General features: G+C 43.4%; 1 protein-coding gene and 1 pseudogene across 2 annotated transcripts in view; one reads left to right on the forward strand and one right to left on the reverse strand.

The window, feature by feature from the left end:
- The window catches only part of LOC311109185 (limb region 1 protein homolog), a 68,768-nt gene extending 65,190 nt beyond the window's left edge, over window positions 1-3,578 (forward strand). The window contains exon 17 of the mRNA XM_084152024.1: window positions 336-3,578. Coding sequence (XP_084008150.1) covers window positions 336-421 — 86 coding nt within the window. The 3' untranslated portion in view covers window positions 422-3,578. The remainder of the gene's footprint in view (window positions 1-335) is intronic.
- Window positions 3,579-7,337: 3,759 nt separating this feature from the next.
- The window catches only part of LOC311108911 (RING finger protein 32-like), a 78,958-nt pseudogene continuing 64,225 nt past the window's right edge, over window positions 7,338-22,070 (reverse strand). Inside the window, exons 3-8 of the transcript in view lie at window positions 15,869-16,095; window positions 15,376-15,518; window positions 10,372-10,497; window positions 8,733-8,760; window positions 7,668-7,834; window positions 7,338-7,442 (exon numbers count right to left, since the gene is read on the reverse strand). The product of the transcript in view is annotated as an RING finger protein 32-like (transcript). The remainder of the gene's footprint in view (window positions 7,443-7,667; window positions 7,835-8,732; window positions 8,761-10,371; window positions 10,498-15,375; window positions 15,519-15,868; window positions 16,096-22,070) is intronic.

Consider the following 22,070-nt stretch of genomic DNA (forward strand, 5'->3'; position numbering starts at 1 on the left):
CTTTGTAAGTAGGAAAACCTGCAAAATCGGCAGTGTATCAAATACTTGTTCTCCCCACTGTAGCTTAGTGTTCATTCCTGTCACACACAGACCTCGAGTGACAAAGTGGGGAAATGGCGGCAAAATCCAATGTGCCTTAGGACTGATATGTGATGGTGAATATTACGAGGCGAAGGGGGAAAGTCTCTCAAGCTTGTTGTGACAGGTCCAGGATGTCTAATGTAGAAAATGTCAGACGACGGAGGCAGTGGGGTTTTATTTTTTCCATTCCTTTTCTCGAAGGTTAACTGTGTGTATTTTAATTACATTTCTGCTCCTTATCTCTTCCTGGCCAGGTCTGGATAAATTACAACTGTCAAACAGCCCCACAGACCCGGAGTCTGGGAAGCTCTCGGCAAACGGGCATCAGAAGACTCTATGAAAGAGACAACCGACACACACACACACCTAACGGCAGCCAAAGGGAGATTTTGATAGTACTGAACTCCACAGCAGAAGGTGAAAGGGATTGAGTCTGTGGTAGAGACTTGGTATACTCCCACAGTGTCTGACGGGCTTTGCGAACTGAGACGAAACTGCAATTTAGCTTCGTGACATTCCATCCTCTTACTCGTGGATGGATGGATGGATGGATGCAGGACAGGGACTGGTTTGAGCTCTCTGACAGACTGGCATCTTCACAACAGTGACCTTGATGTTGACCTCAACAGTGACCGTGACCATGGGCCACAGCTGAGCTGATGTCTGGGGGACTTTCTTTCAGCACCAACTTTCTTCTTCTCTCTCTTTGTCTATTCTTATCTCATTCTACCCTCTAACCCAGGGCTCTCTAACCCTTTTCCTGGAGAGCTACCGTCCTGTAGGTTTTCACTCCAACCCTAATCTAGTGCACCTGATTCTAATAATTAGCTGGTTGATAAGCTGAATCAGGTTAGTTACAGCTGCGGTTGGAGCGAAAAGGGTAGCTCTCCAGGAACAGGGTTGGAGAGCCCTGCTCTAACCCATCTCATTCTAACCTCTTGTGTTTCGTGCTTGCCTAATCACTTCTCATCTGTTATCTTCTCCCCCATAACCGAACCATTGTACTATGCCGTATTGTCTTGGAGGACGCAATGTAACCTGAAGAGATGCTCGCTGATAGACTAGTGGTCATTTTTACACTTATGTCCTATTTCAATGTCTACTATTTGTTTCCAACCGGTTCTATTTCCACCACAGTTTAAAATACATTTTTGTTATAAAATGCAGCTCAAGGTTATTTGGAGAGAGAAAAAATGCCACCTCACCAAAGTATAATGAGAAGACAATTCCTTTTCAGAATGAGGAAGTAAATGTGATGTGTATCAGTGGCCATGGGGGCATTCACAATAGATGACCTGTATTATATGTAAAGACTTGGTGGTCTCCAACAGTCATCTCATTCAGTATGTCACGATGTATATTATATGTATGAAGTATGGATGGCTACTGGTTTAATAAGTGGACATTTTTATTTGTTTATGTCAGAAGAAAATATGCAAAAATGTGAAAAGATGATGACATTCTATGATAGACTTGCTGTTGAAAGCCCTTTGCATGAAAAATAAATCGTACTTATTACTCTTAGCCATTTTACATATCACTCTTAGCTGTTTTACACGTCATACCGAGTTGCTTTGCTTGTCCTCACAGGCGCCTGTGTATCACCACTTCTTCCCTCTTTGCAGAGCTTGCTGGTACATTTAGTACCCGTTCACCACAGTGACCACACCAGAGGTCAGTCAGTGTCTCCTCCATTGACACAGAAAGAATGGGGAGATACAGTAGGGGTGACTAGCCAAGCCTTCATCTTTCTGGTTGTCACGGGCCAGTTGTGAATGTGTAACAATGTGTTCTTTTTATTTCCCTGTAGGCCTATTGTGCTTTAATTTCATAGAAGATGTAGTTCATTATTTTGTCTTGATTTAATGAATGTTGTTTCAGTGCTGTCGATTTCGATCACTCTAGAGATGGGAAAACGGATGTATTCTTTGGTCCCAAAGACCAAAGATCGCAGCTTTCAAAGTTTGGTCCTGTAGGTGGATGTTCTAAAAATGTTGTGCGTTAGTAAACCTGATCTCGATCTCCCCAAATAACTATTATGCTATTTTAAAGTGTATCTTATTTCACGTGCCACTAAGCTTTGTTGAACCTCTTCCAATTGTAAATGTATTTGTACATACCATTTATGTTTCATACCTCTTTTGCATTATTTTGATGTAAATAGTGGGCTGCCGTTAAGCCTCATTGGTGTTGGTTGTAAATAAGTCTGCAGAAGCTCTTTTTGGACTGTGATGTTACTTGTCACTAGAAGCACCTTTTATGCCTTAGCTAGAGGAGGAATTCACCAGTCTTTATAGGAGTCTCCTGTTTTTGTGTGTGTGTGTGTGTGTGTGTGTGTGTGTGTGTGTGTGTGTGTGTGTGTGTGTGCACGTGTGTTTGTAAAAACAAAACAAAAAGACACCTTTACTGTGAACACCTTGTCCTCTGGACTTCAATTGCAAACCAGTTTGAACTTCTTCATTGTCCTTTGCAGTGAATGTAGTATATAATCTACTCTTAACTCAAATAGCCATAGTGGGCTTCCAAAAATACGAATGACCAGATAACCTGAGCACTTGTGAAAATGGAAGGTGATGACCCCAGTAATGTGTCATACTGTTTTTATGGCGACATAAATGTTATGTGTTTTCATTGTGACTTGTCATGACGATACAAATGGCGGTGGATACGATAAGATTGTTATTATTTTTTTAAATATGCATTTGATTTTAATTAAAAAAGGAAGAGTTGTTTTCCATGTGTTATACAGTAATAGTTTGGATGGAATTTAAAAGGTATTTGAAAGGAAAGCAGTAGCTATTGTCTGTCACAAGGCTCACCTTAGATTCTGGAGTTCACAGTGCCAAGCCCTGTACTGTGTTCTGTCCCATCACTAAAATGCAAGATTATGAGCGATCCAATTTGACATCTCAAAGGTTGATTTGGCAATGCTGATGATAAATGATACTTTGAAAATCCAGAATTGAAAAAAGTCACTGACCAAAACCCATTACTACTGTGGCTAATAACGTCTGTTTCGTGTTTACCTGATGACTGTTACCCTCTGTATGTTCCTCTCACCCTCAACTATCAGTTTTATTCTTTAAAAAAAATCTGTTTTATTGCTAAATCAGATGGAATGTTTATGCTGCATGTATTATTGGTTGAAGAAGCACACCAGTGATCACAATCTATTACAGTCTGACTTTTCCACTTAGTTTTTGAGGTGGACACAGTCGGGTCGGGGCCTGTTCCAACCCAAGGGAACACTTTTGGTTGCCTTGCAGTTTTTCTCACTTGCAGAGGGTTTAAAATGTTGAGGGGTGGCCTGTATTGTAGGTGGAGTAGTTAGTAGTTTTGTCTGTCTGTTTGATTTTCTGTGTCTCTGCATGTAATTTCCTGCAAGTTTACGTGAATGTATATTTTTTAACTTGTTCTTTTCTGAGTTGCTATATGTGTTTTTTGTTGTTTTATGATGTTGGTTTGTTTGCAAATAAAACAATGAAAATCATGTTTAAGTTGACGTTTGCTTTTTAATTTCACAGTTACATTTGTGGCGTACATCACAGGCTTCTTTTTGAGATATAAGGGCACCCTTGGTAAAAGTAAGCTTGCTGTTACCATGGCACTATCTGGCTGTATGAACTCCTAACAAGTCGCAGTGGTAACACAGTATTCTGGGTTTGAGATGCCATATTATAATATAATAATAATATGCCATTTAGCAGACGCTTTTATCCAAAGCGACTTACAGTCATGTGCGCATACATTTTTACACATGGGTGGTCCCGGGGATTGAACCCACTACCCTGGCGTTACAAGCGCCATGCTCTACCAATTGAGCTACAGAGGACCACATTAGGACCATATTAATGGGACTTGAGTAATGAATACACTTTATTGGTATGAATGCCTGAAAGTGATACTTCTTTTGTGCATTTATCTTTTGATGATGTATTTTTATAAAACAATGCTTTTATTTAGATTCTGGAGGTACTGTAGAAACATAATTTCACTATATATACACTGAGTATACAAAACATTAAGAACACCTGCTCTTTCCATGTGAATCCAGGTGAAAGCTATGATCTCTTATTGATATCACCTGTTAAATCCACTTAAATCAGTGTAGATGAAGGGGAGGAGACAGGTTGAATAAGTTTTTTTTTTTTTTTTTCCTCATCAATCTACACACAATACCCCATAATGATAAAGCAAAAACCGTTTTTTTGAAATATTTGCATATTTATTAAAAATTAAAATACACGTTTATATACAGTACCAGTCAAAAGTTTGGACACCTACTCATTCAAGGGTTTTTCTTTATTTTTACTATTTTCTACATTGTAGAATAATAGTGAAGACATCAAACTACGAAATAACACATTGAATCATGTAGTAACCAAAAAGGTGTTAAACAAATCAAAATATATTTTATATTTGAGATTCTTTAAAGTAGCCACCCTTTGCCTTGATGACAGCTTTGCACACTTGGCATTCTCTCAACCAGCTTCACCTGGAATGCTTTTCCAACAGTCTTAAAGGAGTTCCCACATATGCTGAGCCCTTGTTGGCTGCTTTTCCTTCACTCTGCCGTCCGACTCATCCCAAACCATCTCAATTGGGTTGAGGTCGGGGGATTGTGGAGGCCAGGTCATCTGATGCAACACTCAATCACTCTCCTTCTTTATGAAAATATCCCTACCACAGCCTGGAGGTTTTGGTCATTGTCCTGTTGAAAAACTAATGATAGGCCCACTAAGCCCAAACCAGATGGGATGGCGTATTGCTGCAGAATGCTGTGGTAGCCATGCTAGTTAATAGTGCCTTGAATTCTAAATAAATCACAGACAGTGTCACCAGCAAAGCACCACCACACCTCCTCCTCCATGCTTTACGGTGGCAACTACACATGCGGACATCATCCATTCACCCACACCGCGTCTCACAAAGACACGGCGGTTGGGACCAAAAATCTCAAATTTTGACTGGTCTAATGTTTCTTGGCCCAAGCAGGTCTCTTCTTCTTATTGGTGTCCTTTTAGTAGTGATTTCTTTGCAGCAATTTAACCATGAAGGCTTGATTCACACAGTCCCCTCTGAACAGCTGATGTTGAGATGTGTCTGTTACTTGAAGCATTTATTTGGGCTGCAATTTCTGAGGCTGGTAACTCGAATGAACTTATCCTCTGCAGCAGAGGTAACTCTGGGTTTTCCATTCCTGTGGCGGTCCACATGAGAGCCCGTTTCATCATAGCGCTTGATGGTTTTTGCGACTACACTTGAAGAAACTTTCAAAGTTCTTGACATTTTCCGTATTGACTGACCTTCATGTCTTGAAGTAATGATGGACTGTCGTTTCTCTTTGCTTATTTGAGCTGTTCTTGCCATAATGTGGACTTGGTCTTTTACCAAATAGGGCTATCTTCTGTATACGCCCCTACCTTGTCACAACACAACTGATTAGCTCAAACGCATTAAGAAGGAAATAAATTCCACAAATTAACTTTTAAGAAGGCACACCTGTTAATTGAAATGCATTCAAGGTGACTACCTCATTACATTTTAGTAGACGCTCTTATCCAGAGCGACTTACAGGAGCAATGCTCAAGGGCACAGTCAGATTTTTCACCTAGTCGGCTCGGGGATTAGAACCAGCGACCTTTCGGTTACTGGCACAATGCTCTTAACCACTAAGCTACCTGCCGCCACCTACCTCATGAAGCTGGTTGAGAGAATGCCAAGAGTGTGCAAAGCTGCCATCAAGGTAAAGGGTGGCTATTTGAAGAATCTCAAATATAAAATATATTTTGATTTGTTTAACACTTTTTTGGTTACTACATGATTGCAAACGTGTTATTTCATAGTTTTGATGTCTTCACTATTATTCTACAATGTAAAAAATAGTAAAAATTAAGAAAAACCCTTGAATGAGAACGTGTATCCAAACTTTTGACTGGTAGACCTGCTGGAGGGCATCCTCCCTACCTCCGTCCCTAGTCTGGGGCTGCACAGAGCGGTGAGACAGACAAGGCTGTTACCTGAAGGGACGGACCAGCATTCCAAAATAAGACTTCAAGACTTCAATAAATACCACCACACGTTACCACACTACCACATAGGGTTGGGGTCAATTCCATTTCGATTCAGGAAGGATTCTCACATTTTCCTCAATACCTATGGTCCTCTGTAGCTCAATTGGTAGAGCATGGCACTTGTAATGTCAGGGTAGTGGGTTCGATCCCCGGGACAACCCATACGTAAAAATGTATGCACACATGACTGTAAGTCGCTTTGGATAAAAGCGTCTGCTAAATGGCATATTATTATTATTATGAACATTTTGGGTCTTTTCAGTCTACTTCCTGAATTGACAATGGCGAACGTGTATAAAGATGGCAGAATTCAGATATCACGTCATTGTTTTAGCACTATCCACTGACTGTTTAAACTACGGCTTGTGACATGGTTCAATGTACCAATAAATCAGCACAAGCTACTTTTTCAATTTTTCAAATTGCCGGCATCTTGAAGCGAAAATGGGAATCGTGTATACTTAGCTAATGACCATATAAAAAAAGAGTAACGGAGAGCAATGTACAGTACAGTACGGCGAACTTAGCAAAACAAGGAATTTGTGGTTTATGCACCTCTGCTATTGAAATGGAATTGACCCCAACCTTGTTACCACACATTTATAGTGGTTATCTTCTCTCACAAAAGCCTCCATACACACCCCTGTTCAGTGGACATTATCTGATTTAGCGTGTCACACAAGCTTGATTGTTTGGCCGTGTGTCTCTGAGATACTGTTGTGGGGGCAGGTGTCTGCTGCAGCTCCACCAATGATTAACTCTAAGACAGCTTCCTTTATTCAGAAACAGTCAACACCCTCAAGGCTTAAACGCTTGATAATGAGTTTTGCGACATTTATAGTGTTTACCTTCATGAGGAAGGTGCACTGTGTGCGATTAACACCTTGTGAGTTCACCGTTTGATTCTCTCTGTAAGAGTCGAGGTTGAGCAACACCTGTTGCCCTGCGCACAACCTTTTAAGACAAGATAAAGAAACATACCCTTTTTCACCTCCTGTGGGATTGTGGGAAACTACATTGGCTGGCATTAAAAATATGTATATACAACAGAGCAACAGCAAATCTAGATCTCTTTTCAATTCGAATCACAGTACAGATGGTTCAGACGGGGCGATGAAAGGCCTGGCGTGCATTATTAGACTCGCTCAGCTTTTTGTAAACACAGAGAATTATTTCCATCATTCATTTGGAAAAGTGAATGATCATCTCTGGGAGATTTGACTTTGTGTAGCAGCTGCAGCACAGCCTCTCCTGGACAAGCGTTAGCATGTTGAGTGAATGGCATGGCTACAGGGAGAATTAGACCAGGGTTAGAACTTTATGAAATGCTCTTTGATAGTGCACTATGGTATTTGTATGGTGAGTTTTTCCACAGTAGGATTGCACAATTCCTGTAACTTTCCCAAGATTCCCAGGTTTCCAGAAATCCTGCTTGGAGATGTCCGGACAACCTGGGAATTTTGGGAATGTTACAGGAATTTTGCAACACTTTTCCACAGTCTGGGCCCAAACCTTTTCCTGTATTTTCCTCCAATCGTCCTCCTGCGGCTCCGAGACGTGCTCTCTCTCAAACTGATGGAACACTCTTCTGCTTGATGACACAACTGGTCGATATCATTCAGGAAAGCCTCAACATCTGTGTGGCAGTATTGGACAAAGCTGTCATTCAACTCCTGCAACTAATTGGAAACAATTTAGTTATACAAAGGGGCATCCTTCAATTGGACACCAAATAGAGTTCTGTTTTTATCTCAGATAATTGCTGCTATATTTTAATGCTTGAAGCCTGCTGACAAAGTCAAGTTGCTAAACAGGTCAGATTTATACCGGCATGTCTCTGACTTACATGTTACATTTATGGAAACCAGTAAAAAGATAGCTGGTGCTGGGAAACATACACACACACGCCATCCCTCAGGCTGCCCCACCCAGCTCGCTCCTGTCACAGTGACATCACAAGTGCTTTATTGCTGGGCTTTTATCACGAATTAAACAACTGTTAACCATTCAGATTAGGTTTTATGGGCTGACTTTTCTACAGCGAAGGCAAAAAACATGGACCCTGGTAAACTTTGCCTTGTCTCACTGCAGACGCAGAGGACAGGAAAAGGGATGGAGCGAGGGATGGGGGCAGAGAAAGGGGGTAGGGGGTGCCGCGTTATCTCACTGCATCCATTTTGATGTCACCAGTTATCCTCCTTAATGTGTTGACTTAGGGTCAGACGTCAAAAAGGTACAAATGGAAAGCTGGTCATCGCAATCAGCTGATAAGAATGTGAAAACTGGTAGAATGTCTTAAAGGCTTTGCTGCCTGGGAGCAACTGCAGCTGTACCATGAGGATGACAGAAGATTCTGAGATAGAGTAGGACATCCTCCATTACCCAAATTACACCCTATTCCCTATGTAGTGCAATACTTTTGACCAGGGCCTATGGGGCTCTGGTCAAAAGTAGTGCACTAAATAGGGAATAGGGTGCCATTTGGGACTCAACCTGTCTCTGTGTAATGGAGGATGTCCTACTCTATCTCAGAATCTTCTAGGAGCCGCCAATTCCCATCCTTGACGTGGCCGTCACTGGCACCAGGATGGGACCCTGGACGGGGCTAATGAGTTCCAACAGAGTTAATGAGACCAATAAAATGGCTGCTCTGTGTTTACATGACATTCTAAGGCAGGGTTTATAGGTGATGGAGGATGAGAAAAGGGGATTGTGGGTAGTAACTCCGACCTCTCCGAGTGCATTACAAGTTGGGCGTAATCAAGGTGTCATCGGTTTCTCTGAACGCATAGAGGCACTCTGATTGATTACATAGAGCCCTAGAGAGAGAAGTGACGGCCACGTCAAGGATTGGCGGCTCCTAGAGGATTCTGGGATAGAGTAGGACATCTTCCATCCCACAGAGACAGGCTGAGCCCCAAATGGCACCCTATTCCCTATTTAGTACACTACTTTTGACCAGAGCCCTATAGGGGTGCATTTGGGACACATCCCAAAGCTCACACGACAAATATACCAGTAAAATCAGTATATGTGCTACTCAAGTTTTAGCTTGTCTGTTTGATGGAAAAATGGCATAGCTAGTGAACAACTGTGCCGACTGGTAAAGATCTAACCAAATGTAGTGAAAAGCTCAATAGTAGCCATGGTCAGTGTTTTCTATTCAGCCCTGTCTCTGCAAACCTCTACAAACCAGCACTCCAGTCAGAGGTAAGTAAGTACAATGGAGGGGGAGATTTCAGTCTCACTAGGTGGCAATCTTCCCTTTTCCAGGGAGCCACAGACTAGAGAAGGCAGAGAGGCCTTAGTGTCGATAAGCCCCCGTCCAGTTGCTAGAACCCACAACCAGCCAGCCAAAGCTGAAAGGACTAACCCTTTAGAATGTGTATTCTGTCCTCAGACCAAAGTGAAATCCAATGGAATATTTTCGTTCTTAAAGTGGGACAGTGAAGAAAGCCAATGCAAATGACAACCAGGGAACCTGCCCCCGATATGCCTTGGGGGAAAACACACAGACAAACACTTGCTTTTGTGTTGACCCTGGAATGTCCAGACTGTTTGACCAAAACACACACTCTCCGTAATTAGTTTACAAACAGTGTATGATTCACATGGCATCAAAGGCCCTCTGGAGCTGCTTAGAGAGTTCAGTTCCCCCCTACTCGGCCCTCCACCTCCACTGAGGCCCATGTCCACTCCACACTGACCTGTGATCAGATCTGCTGTCTGTCCATCAATCACAGCAACCTAAAGTCCACCACTGCTAAATAGGTGAGGAATGTCTGGCGGGTGAGTTTCAGGAAGAATGCTGACTTAGGATGCATCCCAAATGGCACCATATTACTTTTATAGTGCACTACTTTTGACCAGGACCCATAGAGCTCTGATCAAAAGCAGTGCACTACATATATAGGGAATAGGGTGCCATTTGCGACGCATACTTATAGGAGCATGGAAAGCCTCAGCGATGTGACCTGGTGGTCACCAGTGGACCGACTCACCAGATAAGAGCACATGTTTTGAGCCGTCATGGCATTGTTCAGTATATAGTAGGGTCGTTCAACGAAATGAGTGCCTTTTGTGTCACTTTGATAATTTAAGAGACATTGTGCACCAGAACTGAATTTTAAAAGCCTGTTATATTAAATGAAGTGCCCTTTAATTTAGACCACATGGAGAATTCAATGTCAGCTTTTTAATATGAATAAAGGCTTGCTAAATTTCATGGATTTCTGGTCTCATACTGCTCCTTCCTGCACAGAGGACAGCACTTCCTACCTGAAAACCTCTCAAAGGCCTGCATGCAGGCTCTGTGAAACACATGGGAACAGGACATCAAAACCTAGACACAATATGAACATCATTAGTGTTGATTGTTGAATATTATACACACAATTATAAATTATAATCACACATATACAGTGGGGGAAAAAAGTATTTAGTCAGCCACCAATTGTGCAAGTTCTCCCACTTAAAAAGATGAGAGAGGCCTGTAATTTTCATCATAGGTACACGTCAACTATGACAGACAAAATGAGATGTTTTTTTCCAGAAAATCACATTGTAGGATTTTTAATGAATTTATTTGCAAATTATGGTGGAAAATAAGTATTTGGTCACCTACAAACAAGCAAGATTTCTGGCTCTCACAGACCTGTAACTTCTTCTTTAAGAGGCTCCTCTGTCCTCCACTCGTTACCTGTATTAATGGCACCTGTTTGAACTTGTTATCAGTATAAAAGACACCTGTCCACAACCTCAAACAGTCACACTCCAAACTCCACTATGGCCAAGACCAAAGAGCTGTCAAAGGACACCAGAAACAAAATTGTAGACCTGCACCAGGATGGGAAGACTGACTCTGCAATAGGTAAGCAGCTTGGTTTGAAGAAATCAACTGTGGGAGCAATTATTAGGAAATGGAAGACATACAAGACCACTGATAATCTCCCTCGATCTGGGGCTCCACGCAAGATCTCACCCCGTGGGGTCAAAATGACCACAAGAACGGTGAGCAAAAATCCCAGAACCACACGGGGGGACCTAGTGAATGACCTGCAGAGAGCTGGGACCAAAGTAACAAAGCCTACCATCAGTAACACACTACGCCGCCAGGGACTCAAATCCTGCAGTGCCAGACGTGTCCCCCTGCTTAAGCCAGTACATATCCAGGCCCGTCTGAAGTTTGCTAGAGTGCATTTGGATGATCCAGAAGAGGATTGGGAGAATGTCATATGGTCAGATGAAACCAAAATAGAACTTTTTGGTAAAAACTCAACTCGTCGTGTTTGGAGGACAAAGAATGCTCAGTTGCATCCAAAGAACACCATACCTACTGTGAAGCATGGGGGTGGAAACATCATGCTTTGGGGTTGTTTTTCTGCAAAGGGACCAGGACGACTGATCCGTGTAAAGGAAAGAATGAATGGGGCCATGTATCGTGAGATTTTGAGTGAAAACCTCCTTCCATCAGCAAGGGCATTGAAGATGAAACGTGGCTGGGTCTTTCAGCATGACAATGATCCCAAACACACCGCCCGGGCAACGAAGGAGTGGCTTCGTAAGAAGCATTTCAAGGTCCTGGAGTGGCCTAGCCAGTCTCCAGATCTCAACCCCATAGAAAATCTTTGGAGGGAGTTGAAAGTCCGTGTTGCCCAGCGACAGCCCCAAAACATCACTGCTCTAGAGGAGATCTGCATTGGGGAATGGGCCAAAATACCAGCAACAGTGTGTGAAAACCTTGTGAAGACATACAGAAAACGTTTGACCTGTGTCATTGCCAACAAAGGGTATATAACAAAGTATTGAGAAACTTTTGTTATTGACCAAATACTTATTTTCCACCATAATTTGCAAATAAATTCATTAAAAATCCTACAATGTGATTTTCTGGATTTTTTTCCCTCAATTTGACTGTCATAGTTGACATGTACCTATGATGAAAATTACAGGCCTCTCTCATCTTTTTAAGTGGGAGAACTTGCACAATTGGTGGCTGACTAAATACTTTTTTCCCCCCACTGTACACTTGAAGTCGGAAGTTTACATACACCTTAGCCAAATACATTTAAACTAAATTTTCACAATTCCTGACATTTAATCCTAGAAAAAATTCCCTGTCTTAGGTCAGTTAGGATCACCACTTTATTTTAAGAATGTGAAATGTCAGAATAATAGTAGAGAGAATGATTTATTTCATCTTATATTTCTTTCATCACATTCCCAGTGGGTCAGAAGTTTACATACACTCAATTAGTATTTGGTAGCATTGCCTTTAAATTGTTTAACTTGGGTCAAACGTTTCGGGTAGCCTTCCACAAACTTCCCACAATAAGTTGGGTACATTTTGGCCCATTCCTCCTGACAGAGTCAGGTTTGTAGGCCATTTTGCCACAACTTTGGAAGTATGCTTGGGGTCATTGTTTATTTGGAAGACCCATTTGCGACCAAGCTTTAACTTCCTGACTGATGTCTTGAGATGTTGCTTCAATATATCTACATAATTTTCCTTCCTCGTGATGCCATCTATTTTGTGAAGTGCACCAGTCCCCCCTGCAGCAAAGCACCCCAACAGCATGATGCTGCCACCCTCGTGCTTCACGGTTGGGATGGTGTTCTTCGGCTTGCAAGCCACCCCCTTTCTCCTCAAAACATAACGATGGTCATTATTGCCAAACAATTCTATTATTGTTTCATCAGACCAGAGGACATTTCTCCAAAAAGTACGATCTTTGTCCCTATGTGCAGTTGCAAACCGTAGTCTGGCTTTTTTATGGCGGTTTTGGAGCAGTGGCTTCTTCCTTGCTGAGCGGCCTTTCAGGTTATGTCGATATAGGACTTGTTTTACTGTGGATATAGATACTTTTGTACCTGTTTCCTCCAGCATCTTCACAAGGTCCTTTGCTGTTGTTCTGGGATTGATTTGCACTTTTCACACCAAAGTACGTTCATCTCTAGGAGACAGAATGCGTCTCCTTCCTGAGCGGTATGACGGCTGTGTGGTCCCATGGTGTTTATACTTGCGTACTATTGTTTGTACAGATGAACGTGGTACCTTCAGGCGTTTGGAAATTGTTCCCAAGGATGAGCCAGACTTGTGGAGGTCTACAATTATTTTTCTGAGGTCTTGGCTGATTTCTTCAGATTTTCCCATGATGTCAAGCAAAGAGGCACTGAGTTTGAAGGTAGGCCTTGAAATACATCAGCAGGTACACCTCCAATTGACTCAAATTATGTCAATTAGGCTATCAGAAGTTCTAAAGCCATGACATCATTTTCTGGAATTTTCCAAGCTGTTTAAAGGCACAGTCAACTTAGTGTATGTACACTTCTGACCCACTGGAATTGTGATACAGTGAATTATAAGTGAAATAATCTGTCTGTAAACAATTGTTGGAAAAATTACTTGTCTCATGCACAAAGTAGATGTCCTAACCGACTTGCCAAAACTATAGTTTGTTAACAAGAAATTTGTGGAGTGGTTGAAAAACGAGTTTTAATGACTCCAGCCTAAGTGTATGTAAACTTCCGACTTCAACTGTATATATATATATATACAGTACCAGTCAAAAGTTTGGACACACCTACTCATTCAAGGGTTTTTCTTTATTTTTTACTATTTTCTACATTGTAGAATAATAGTGAAGACATCAAAACTATGAAATAACACATATGGAATCATGTAGTAACCAAAAAAGATTTGTTTAACACGTTTTTGGTTACTACATGATTCCATATGTGTTATTTCATAGTTTTGATGTCTTCACCATTATCATACAAAGTAAAAAATAGTACAAATGAAGAAAAACCCTTGAATGAGTAGGTGTGTCTAAACATTTGACTGGTAGTGTATATATATATATATATATATATAGTTATATTTAAATGAATCAGCTTCAGCCTTATAACTAGATCTGATTTCTGGTTTGTTTGTTTGGTCAGGCTCTCTTATCCATCTGTAATACCCTCTGCATTTTACCGATTGAATGACTTTTGAAATGATTGTGGCATGCAGAGCCTCCTGGGGATGCTGGTTTATATGTATAGTTTTCCACATCTCTCTAAGTGTTTCTGGTGAGCCCTGTGAGAGATGTGTGTGTGTATGTGCACGTGTGTGAGTGTGTGTGCTATTTCTCAGGCAGCAGTGGGAGCGCTGGGACCTGGGACTGCAGTCTCCTCTCCTCTGCTCCACCTGCCACAGACTCTTTTGTCGTCTGATCTCAGAAGGAGAGTGAGGAGACAGTAGCTCCAGCTGTGGGGCTTGGCACACACAAACCAGTGTACTCTGAGCTCTGGAGGGCAGGGGAGCCATATTCATTTCCCATTGTTTTTGGCCTGACCAACTTCCTCTATCACCAGTGAAAGGGCCACCTGCAGTGCACAGTCTATATCTAGAAGCTCGACAAGCCATTAGATCGGAGTGATTTTAGCTCTTTCAAGCAAAGGCTGCTTTACACTTCAAGTTATAAGCTTCACCAAGAGAGGCTGAATATCGAAGACTGAGAGACAGAGTTGCATTCGTGACGTCTAGAGTTGATAAGCCACTTCTGAATGTTTTTACATGGTATAGCCTGTAGTTGGTGTTAGTATAGTGTTAAATAGCTGAAAGCATAATCAGCAATAATTTATGTTGTATGAAAGAAGGAAACATAAATGATTTAGGCCTGCAAAAATGTCTGAGCATCTTAGAATACAGGAAATAAGACCATTTCAAATAATTGCACTGTTTCACTAATAACAAACCCATCTAACATGTTTTTGTCAAACACATCAACAAGTCAACAAAGATTCACTTTTGTCACTTTCCCTTGTTAGCAGGCTCTAATTACCTTTTTTCCTCGAGTCAAACTAATATTTACACGGGCATGTATGGCAACTGTGCTTTGTCAAGCAGTCTATTCTACCCCGCATTCTTGAGATTGGCATCTTAAAAGGGGATCAGAAAGATGTAAGACTGAATGACCCTCACAGTAACACACTGATTGCTACATCATCGTGTCACAGTTGAGTTCCAAGGCAGTATGGGGTAAATTTGTACAGTTGTCTACACAGATTAGAACATACAGGAACCAGAGGGAAGGGTAGAGAGGGTGTTGGGGAAGGGGAGTGGGGGAGAGTGGGCTGCCCTAGGGGAGGGTGAGGAACCTTGAAAACGTTCAAAAAGAGCCTCTGACTGAGTCTGCCTGAGAAAAAACACCAGGTATTGTGTACGGAGGAATACCTGAGTCTGTAGGCGAAACTCCTCCCTGCAGATCACACAGGGCTGATTGGAGTCTCCCTTGTGAACAGACCTCTTCTTGACCCGACTCCATTCATCCACCATCAGTCTCCTGGCCGGGGATTCCACCAAAACCAATTTCTGGGCTGGAGAGGTAGACAACAGCACAATATAATAATATGCCATTTATCAGACGCTTTTATCCAAAGCGACTTACAGTCATGTGTGCATACATTTTTACATATGGGTGGTCCCGGGGATCGAACCCACTACCCTGGCGTTACAAGCGCCATGCTCTACCAATTGAGCTACAGAGGACCACTATATATCAAACAGCAAGTAAAAAATGTAATAGCTCAGCAGTAGCCTAAGCACCAAAATGCAGATTTGATTTCACAATGAGACTTTCTAGATCCCGAAGTGTTGAACTAGTTCCCCAGTTCCCTACAGACTACTGTAAAATACATTTAATTGATTGATAGATTTTTTTGCCTACTTAGCACATACTGTTTTACCTCTGGTCCAATGTGTTGCTGGGGAATGTGAGGACCTTTCTGTTTCACAGTTCCTTTCACATGGTTTATTTTGCAGTGGGTGTCTGTGGAGGCTCTTCTGCAACATCTTGTCTTCACAGGGTCACACAGTGACAAATTCTGAACAGCAAGTTTTATATGATATGGTCTTGAAGAGCAACTGTGGCGATTGCTAACTTGCCACTGGTTGCTTTTTGAGTTCAAGCCCTGTAAAATGAGAGAAAACTCTATTTAACTGTGATAGTGAAGTTTGCATCTATTTTAGAATGAATTAATAAGACAAACATTTTTTTGGGTTTTCACAAAGCCTAATTTAGTATCTTTGCATTAATATAAAGACTTATCAAATCTGACATTTGATGTGGAAATGTGCACACGTAGAAAAAGTATTTAGCAAAATAGGACATGCATCTGTTTTGTTACTTTACAAATAAATGTCTCTCATAGTTGGACCCCAAATCGTACATTAATACATTGTCTATGTCTATGACAAATGCACTTTATTATGTTCAAACATTGTTTCTCAGTCAGATCACATGCATAACGCAAAACCTTTCTGAAGATGTTACTATGACACTCACTCAGCTAGCTGAAATATGCCCAACTAATGAGACTTGTTAGTTAGCAAGCTAGCTAGCTACACTGTAACATTGCTACATTTACAGATCAACATAAACGAACAGTTGCTACAATTGTTGCAAAAATTATTTAATGATTGACATGAATCGAAAACAAGACCAATACAAAGAGTAAAATCCAAACCTTCAGCATTGTGATCTGTTGGAGGTTGTGTTTATATTGTTAATTAGTAGGCAGTCCCCCATAGAATTAGGAATTAGAATACTTTAATAATTTAATAATTGTAATTTAATAGGATCTCTATGTAGCCCCTCATCACATCCTCCTCCAACATGTTCCTTGGTCAAGTGAATCACTGATTGGGTGAGAATAAGTCTATTTGCCTTGTGTTGTTAACCTACTAGAAAACGCTAGAATATATTTTGTAATGGTTTAATGGCATTAGACCGTAAAAAACACTGGTTCACACAGATGTGGTTCGGTGAACTACGCTCGCCTAAGTAACCTTGTCTGAAACTTGAAGACTTGTGTTAGCTCCCCGTGCTAATTCCTAGGCTTTCGCACAGGGGCTAATACAGTCTTGTGGCACAATACCCAGCCAGTCACATTAGTCAACTAGGATTCATCTTGCATGTCACTATATATAGCCATGTTTTTCTTTTGACCTAAATAAAAATACGATTTCCCTACAAAAACGTAATTGAACTGTGACTTCTGTCTTCGCTACAGGTGATTCCTTCATTGTCAAGAGATGTCACTGAATGCTTAGAATACATGACCAAAAAAGTTCAGTCTATGTCATAGAGATAGATAGAGGACTTTTACCATTTTGAATTAGTCAACTGGGTGGGACTTCCTATGGGTTAAGGAAGGATCACATCATTCCATCCAGGTCACCAGGAGGGATCAGCCAATTAATTATACTCGTGAGCAAACATTCCATAACTGCAGGTGGCAGTAAATCGCCAACCTTGGCGTTATACCTGTTCAAACAACACACTCCAGGTGGCAGTATGCAAACTTTTAGTTTGATTGCCAACTGATAGAAGTAGTAGAATAAGAAAATTGCCTACTTCAAAATGGAGATGTCCTCAATGGTGCTGCCCGTGCTCTCACAGATGTCATAATGGGACAGATACATTGATGCGATGTCTATCTAAGTTTATGGTATATGTTGGGACGAATTTACTCACCGAGCTGCCGTCAGAGCTGGAGCTGAACAAAGCTTAGCTGCTCATACCTGTGCTGTGAGCTAAGGGATCCCTCTCATACACACAAACACGAGTTCCTAACAGTGTTTTTCTGTGGGGTCGATGAAAGTGTCTTTTAAAATGCTTTGCAGCTCTGATTGACTTTGATGTGCTGGGACAGAATCAGTGAAAACAGATGGCTGAGGAGAGGGCCCAACGATGAGGCCTGTCAATCTGGGGAGTCCTCTAAGAAAACAAAACCAGGAGCCCGCTCACGGAGAGGATGGAAGCCCTGCGCTTCTCAAGAGGCTGGCACATTCTTGAGATTAGAGAAAGAAAAGCGCAGACCACTGCCGTTAATGCCTCAGACAAATTATTAGTTAAGAATTCAAGCCTAGAGCCCAAATCAAAGGACTGCCGTCCACAATGCCAGACTATGGCCCTCGCTTGTGTTTTTAAGTAAATAATTGTGGTTAAAAGATATGGCAAAGATGGGGCTCAAGTCCTTCATAAAGCTCTGTATTCTTCCAACTGTCATCAGAATGGATTTCAGTACATGCTTTTATTTTCAACAGGGACACTGTTTGTCTTTTTCTTTATAAATACCATTTTAAAGAGCCTTTTATTTAACTTTCTCCCCCCCCCCCCCCCCCAACCTTTACCTGATCTGTGGTATTTTGAAAAGAAAAACTCACCTTGTCGTGCAAAGAGCTGACGACTTAAGAAAAAAAAAAAGTGGTCTGTAGTGGTAAAGATTTGAAAGAGATGCCTTTGCTGTACCTCTTTGCAAACTTTGTGAGCCAACGACAACTTGAAAATGAAAGAAATAAGGCCACTATTTATCTATGTTGAAAAATAAATGCAGGGTATATACGTGATGTGATTAGTAACATGCCCAGAAGCCAGGAACACAAAAAAAAGATGTTATAATGGTTGATATGATATCACATGTTTATTCAATCACTGATATGCAATTATAAGGATTAATAAAAATGTATACAAATATTCACTGAAAGGATTACAAAAATCTGCTTATACAGCTATTCTCTCATATACCACTGTTAATTAATCAGTTTGATACAAGTTGTTTTACACCGTTGTTGATTAAAGTCAGGTGACCCATAATTTTCATATCAACTTTTCATTTTAGTCTTGTCAATCCCAATTGTCTCTCTAAAGGAAACAGTCTTCTCCTTTTCACATATTTTGACCTTGGTGTAGCGGGTGATGTTGGATGGAGTCAGACGCAGGAGAGGAAATCACAGAATAAATGGTTTAATCAATAAACAGAGGTACGCAGCAATGCGTAATACACACCAGTGCGGACAAACGGCGCACTGGGGAAATAAAGGCACATGGGTGAATAACCCAGCGATACACAATAGAATCGAGCTCCACTGAGCTATAATCTCCTCTACAATAAACAATCACACACATAGACAAGGGGGCAGAGGGAACACTTATACAGGTATTGACCAGGCTCCAGCAGCGCGCTGACACCGGCCTCGGGGACAGCCAGGAGGACACGGAGCAGGGCGAGCCGGATGGCGACGGTGGAAATTCCGCAACAGGGAGGGATCGAGGATATCCCTCACCGGGACACAGCACCGCTCCTCCGGACCGTACCCCTCCCACTCCACGAGATACTGAAGGCCCCCCACCCGACACCTCAAAACCAGGATGGAACGGACGGAGTACGCCAGGGCCCCCTTGATGTCCAGAGGGGGCGGAGGGACCTCCCGCACCACCACCGGCCTGAGGAGAGACACATGGAACGAGGGGTTAATACGGTAATCTGGAGGGAGTAGTAACCTATAGGTAACCTCGTTTATTCTCCTCAGGACTTTGAACGGCCCCACAAACCGCGGGCTCAGCTTCCGGCAGGGCAGGCGGAGGGGCAGATTCCGGGTCGAGAGCCAGACCCTATCACCCGGTACAAAGACCGGGGTCTCACTGCGGTGGTGGTCAGCGTTGGCCTTCTGGCGATGCCGAAACCAGTCATCCACCGCAGGAGCTTCGGTCTGGCTCTGATGCCACGGTGCCAGAACCGGCTGATAACCTAAAACACATTGGAATGGCGATAGGTTAGTGGAGGAGTGGCGGAGAGAGTTCTGGGCATATTCGGCCCATGGCAAGAACACCTACCACTCCCCCAGTCAATAGATCAGACGGTCACGGACAAGAGACGGCACATACCACGGCCCAGTTGGACACTGAGGTGGAGATGGCTCTGTGCGTAACGCCCGCTCTATGTCCGCGTCCATCGCCCACACTACCGGTGCCACAATGCAGGAGGCCGGAAGTATGGGGGTGTGGTCTATGGGCCTCTCCTCTGTGTCGTACAGCCGTGACAGTGCGTCTGCCTTCATGTTCTTAGTACCCGGTATGTAGGATAGAGTAAAATCAAACCGGGTGAACAACAGGGCCCACCTGGCCTGGCGAGGGTTCAGCCACTTCGCTGCCCGGATGTACTCCAGGTTACGGTGGTCAGTCCAGACGAGGAAAGGATGTTTCGCCCCCTCGAGCCAGTGCCTCCACACAGTCAGGGCTCTGACAACAGCCAACAGCTCCCGATCACCAACGTCATAGTTCTGCTCCGCCGGGCTGAGATTCTTGAAGAAGAATGCACAGGGGCAAAGCTTGGGTGGCGTGCCCGAGCGTTGAGATAGGACAGCTTCTATCCCTACCTCGGACGCATCCACCTCCACTACGAACGGTAGTGATGAATAGGGATGGGCCAGTACCGGGGCTGAGGTGAACAGAGCCCTCAGGTTACTGAAAGCCCTGTCATTCTCAGCAGACCAACGGAGCCGGGACGGCCCACCCTTCAACAGAGAGGTGATGGGAGCTGCGACCTTGCCAAATCCCCGGATAAACCTCCGATAGTAATTGGCAAAGCCAATAAAGCGCTGCACCTCCTTGAGCGTGGTTGGAATCGGCCAATCACGCACGGCTGAAATGCGGTCTTCCTCCATTTCCACATCTGATGTGGTAATGCGGTATCCGAGGAAGGAGACGGACTGCTGGAAAACAGACACATCTCTGCCTTGGCATAAAGGTCATTTTCCAACAGTCGGGCCAGCACTTTGCGAACCAGGGACACATGCTCAGCGCGTGTAGCGGAATACACCAGAATGTGATCGATGTAGACCACCACACCGCGACCAAGCATGTCCCGAAACACCTCGTTCACAAAGGACTGGAAGACTGATGGAGCATTCATCAAACCGTACGGCATCACCAGGTATTCGTAATGCCCCGTGGTTGTGCTGAATGATGTCTTCCACTCGTCCCCTTCTCGAACACGCACCAGTCTGTACGCACTCCGGAGATCTAATTTTGTGAAGAAGCGCACCCCATGCATTGACTCGATCACAGATGGAATGAGGGGTTGAGGATAACTATAACAAATAGTCCCCTTGTTCAGTGCTTGGTAATTAATGCAAGGGTGAAGACCTCCGTCCTCCTTCTTCACAAAAAAGAAACTTGAGGAGCTGGGTGAAGTGGAGGGATGTATAAACCCCTGGCCCAGGGACTCTCCATCGCCTCCGTTTCAGCCTGCGACAGGGGATATACATGACTCCTGGGAGGCACAGCGTCTACCCAGAGGTTTATCGCGTAATCCCCCACCTGATGAGGTGGTAATTTGGTCGCCTGCATTTTGGAAAACGCGTGCTCCAAATTGAGGTATTCGGGGGGAATGCGCAAGGTGGAGGTAGTATCTGGACTTTCCACCATGGTTGCACCAACGGAAACAGCTAGACACCTACCCTGACACTCTCGCGACCACCCCATGAGAACCCTCTGCGGCCATGAGAAGGTGGGGTTGTGTAGTACTAACCAGAGAAGACCCAACACAACAGGGAAATCAGGAGACTCAATAATAAAAAAGGCAGGCCCCTTCCAGGATGTCCTCTAGAAGCCAGCAGGTTGGCCATGTCCACCAGTTGATTGAAGGACAACGTGGTGCCCCGGCAGGCTAGCTCCCTTCGGACGTCCTCTCGCAGGTGGCACCGGAAGTGGTTGATGAGGGCACGCTCGTTCCACCTGGACCCAGCCGCTAGAGTCCTGAACTCCAGGGCAAAGTCTTGCGCAGTCCTCGTTCCCTGCCTCAAATGGACCTGCCTCTCTCCCTTCGGGAGGGTGATCGAAGACGACCTGGAAGAGGCGAGCGAACTCCCGTAGTTGTTGAACGCAGCTCCTCCTTCACTCCAGACTGCGTTGTTCCTCCTGCCCGAGAGGCAGGAGACGACGGCGGACACATTCTCCCGCTCCGAGGGAGCCGGGCTGATGGTGGCGAAATAGAGGTCCAGCTGCAGGAGGAAACCCTGGCTGCGGGCCGCTGTCCCGTCGTACTCCCTCGGTCGGGACAGGTGAATCCCTCTGGGTGCTGGGG

The sequence above is a fragment of the Coregonus lavaretus genome (genome assembly GCF_964263955.1).
Source record: "Coregonus lavaretus genome assembly, chromosome: 34".
Lineage (NCBI taxonomy): Eukaryota > Metazoa > Chordata > Actinopteri > Salmoniformes > Salmonidae > Coregonus > Coregonus lavaretus.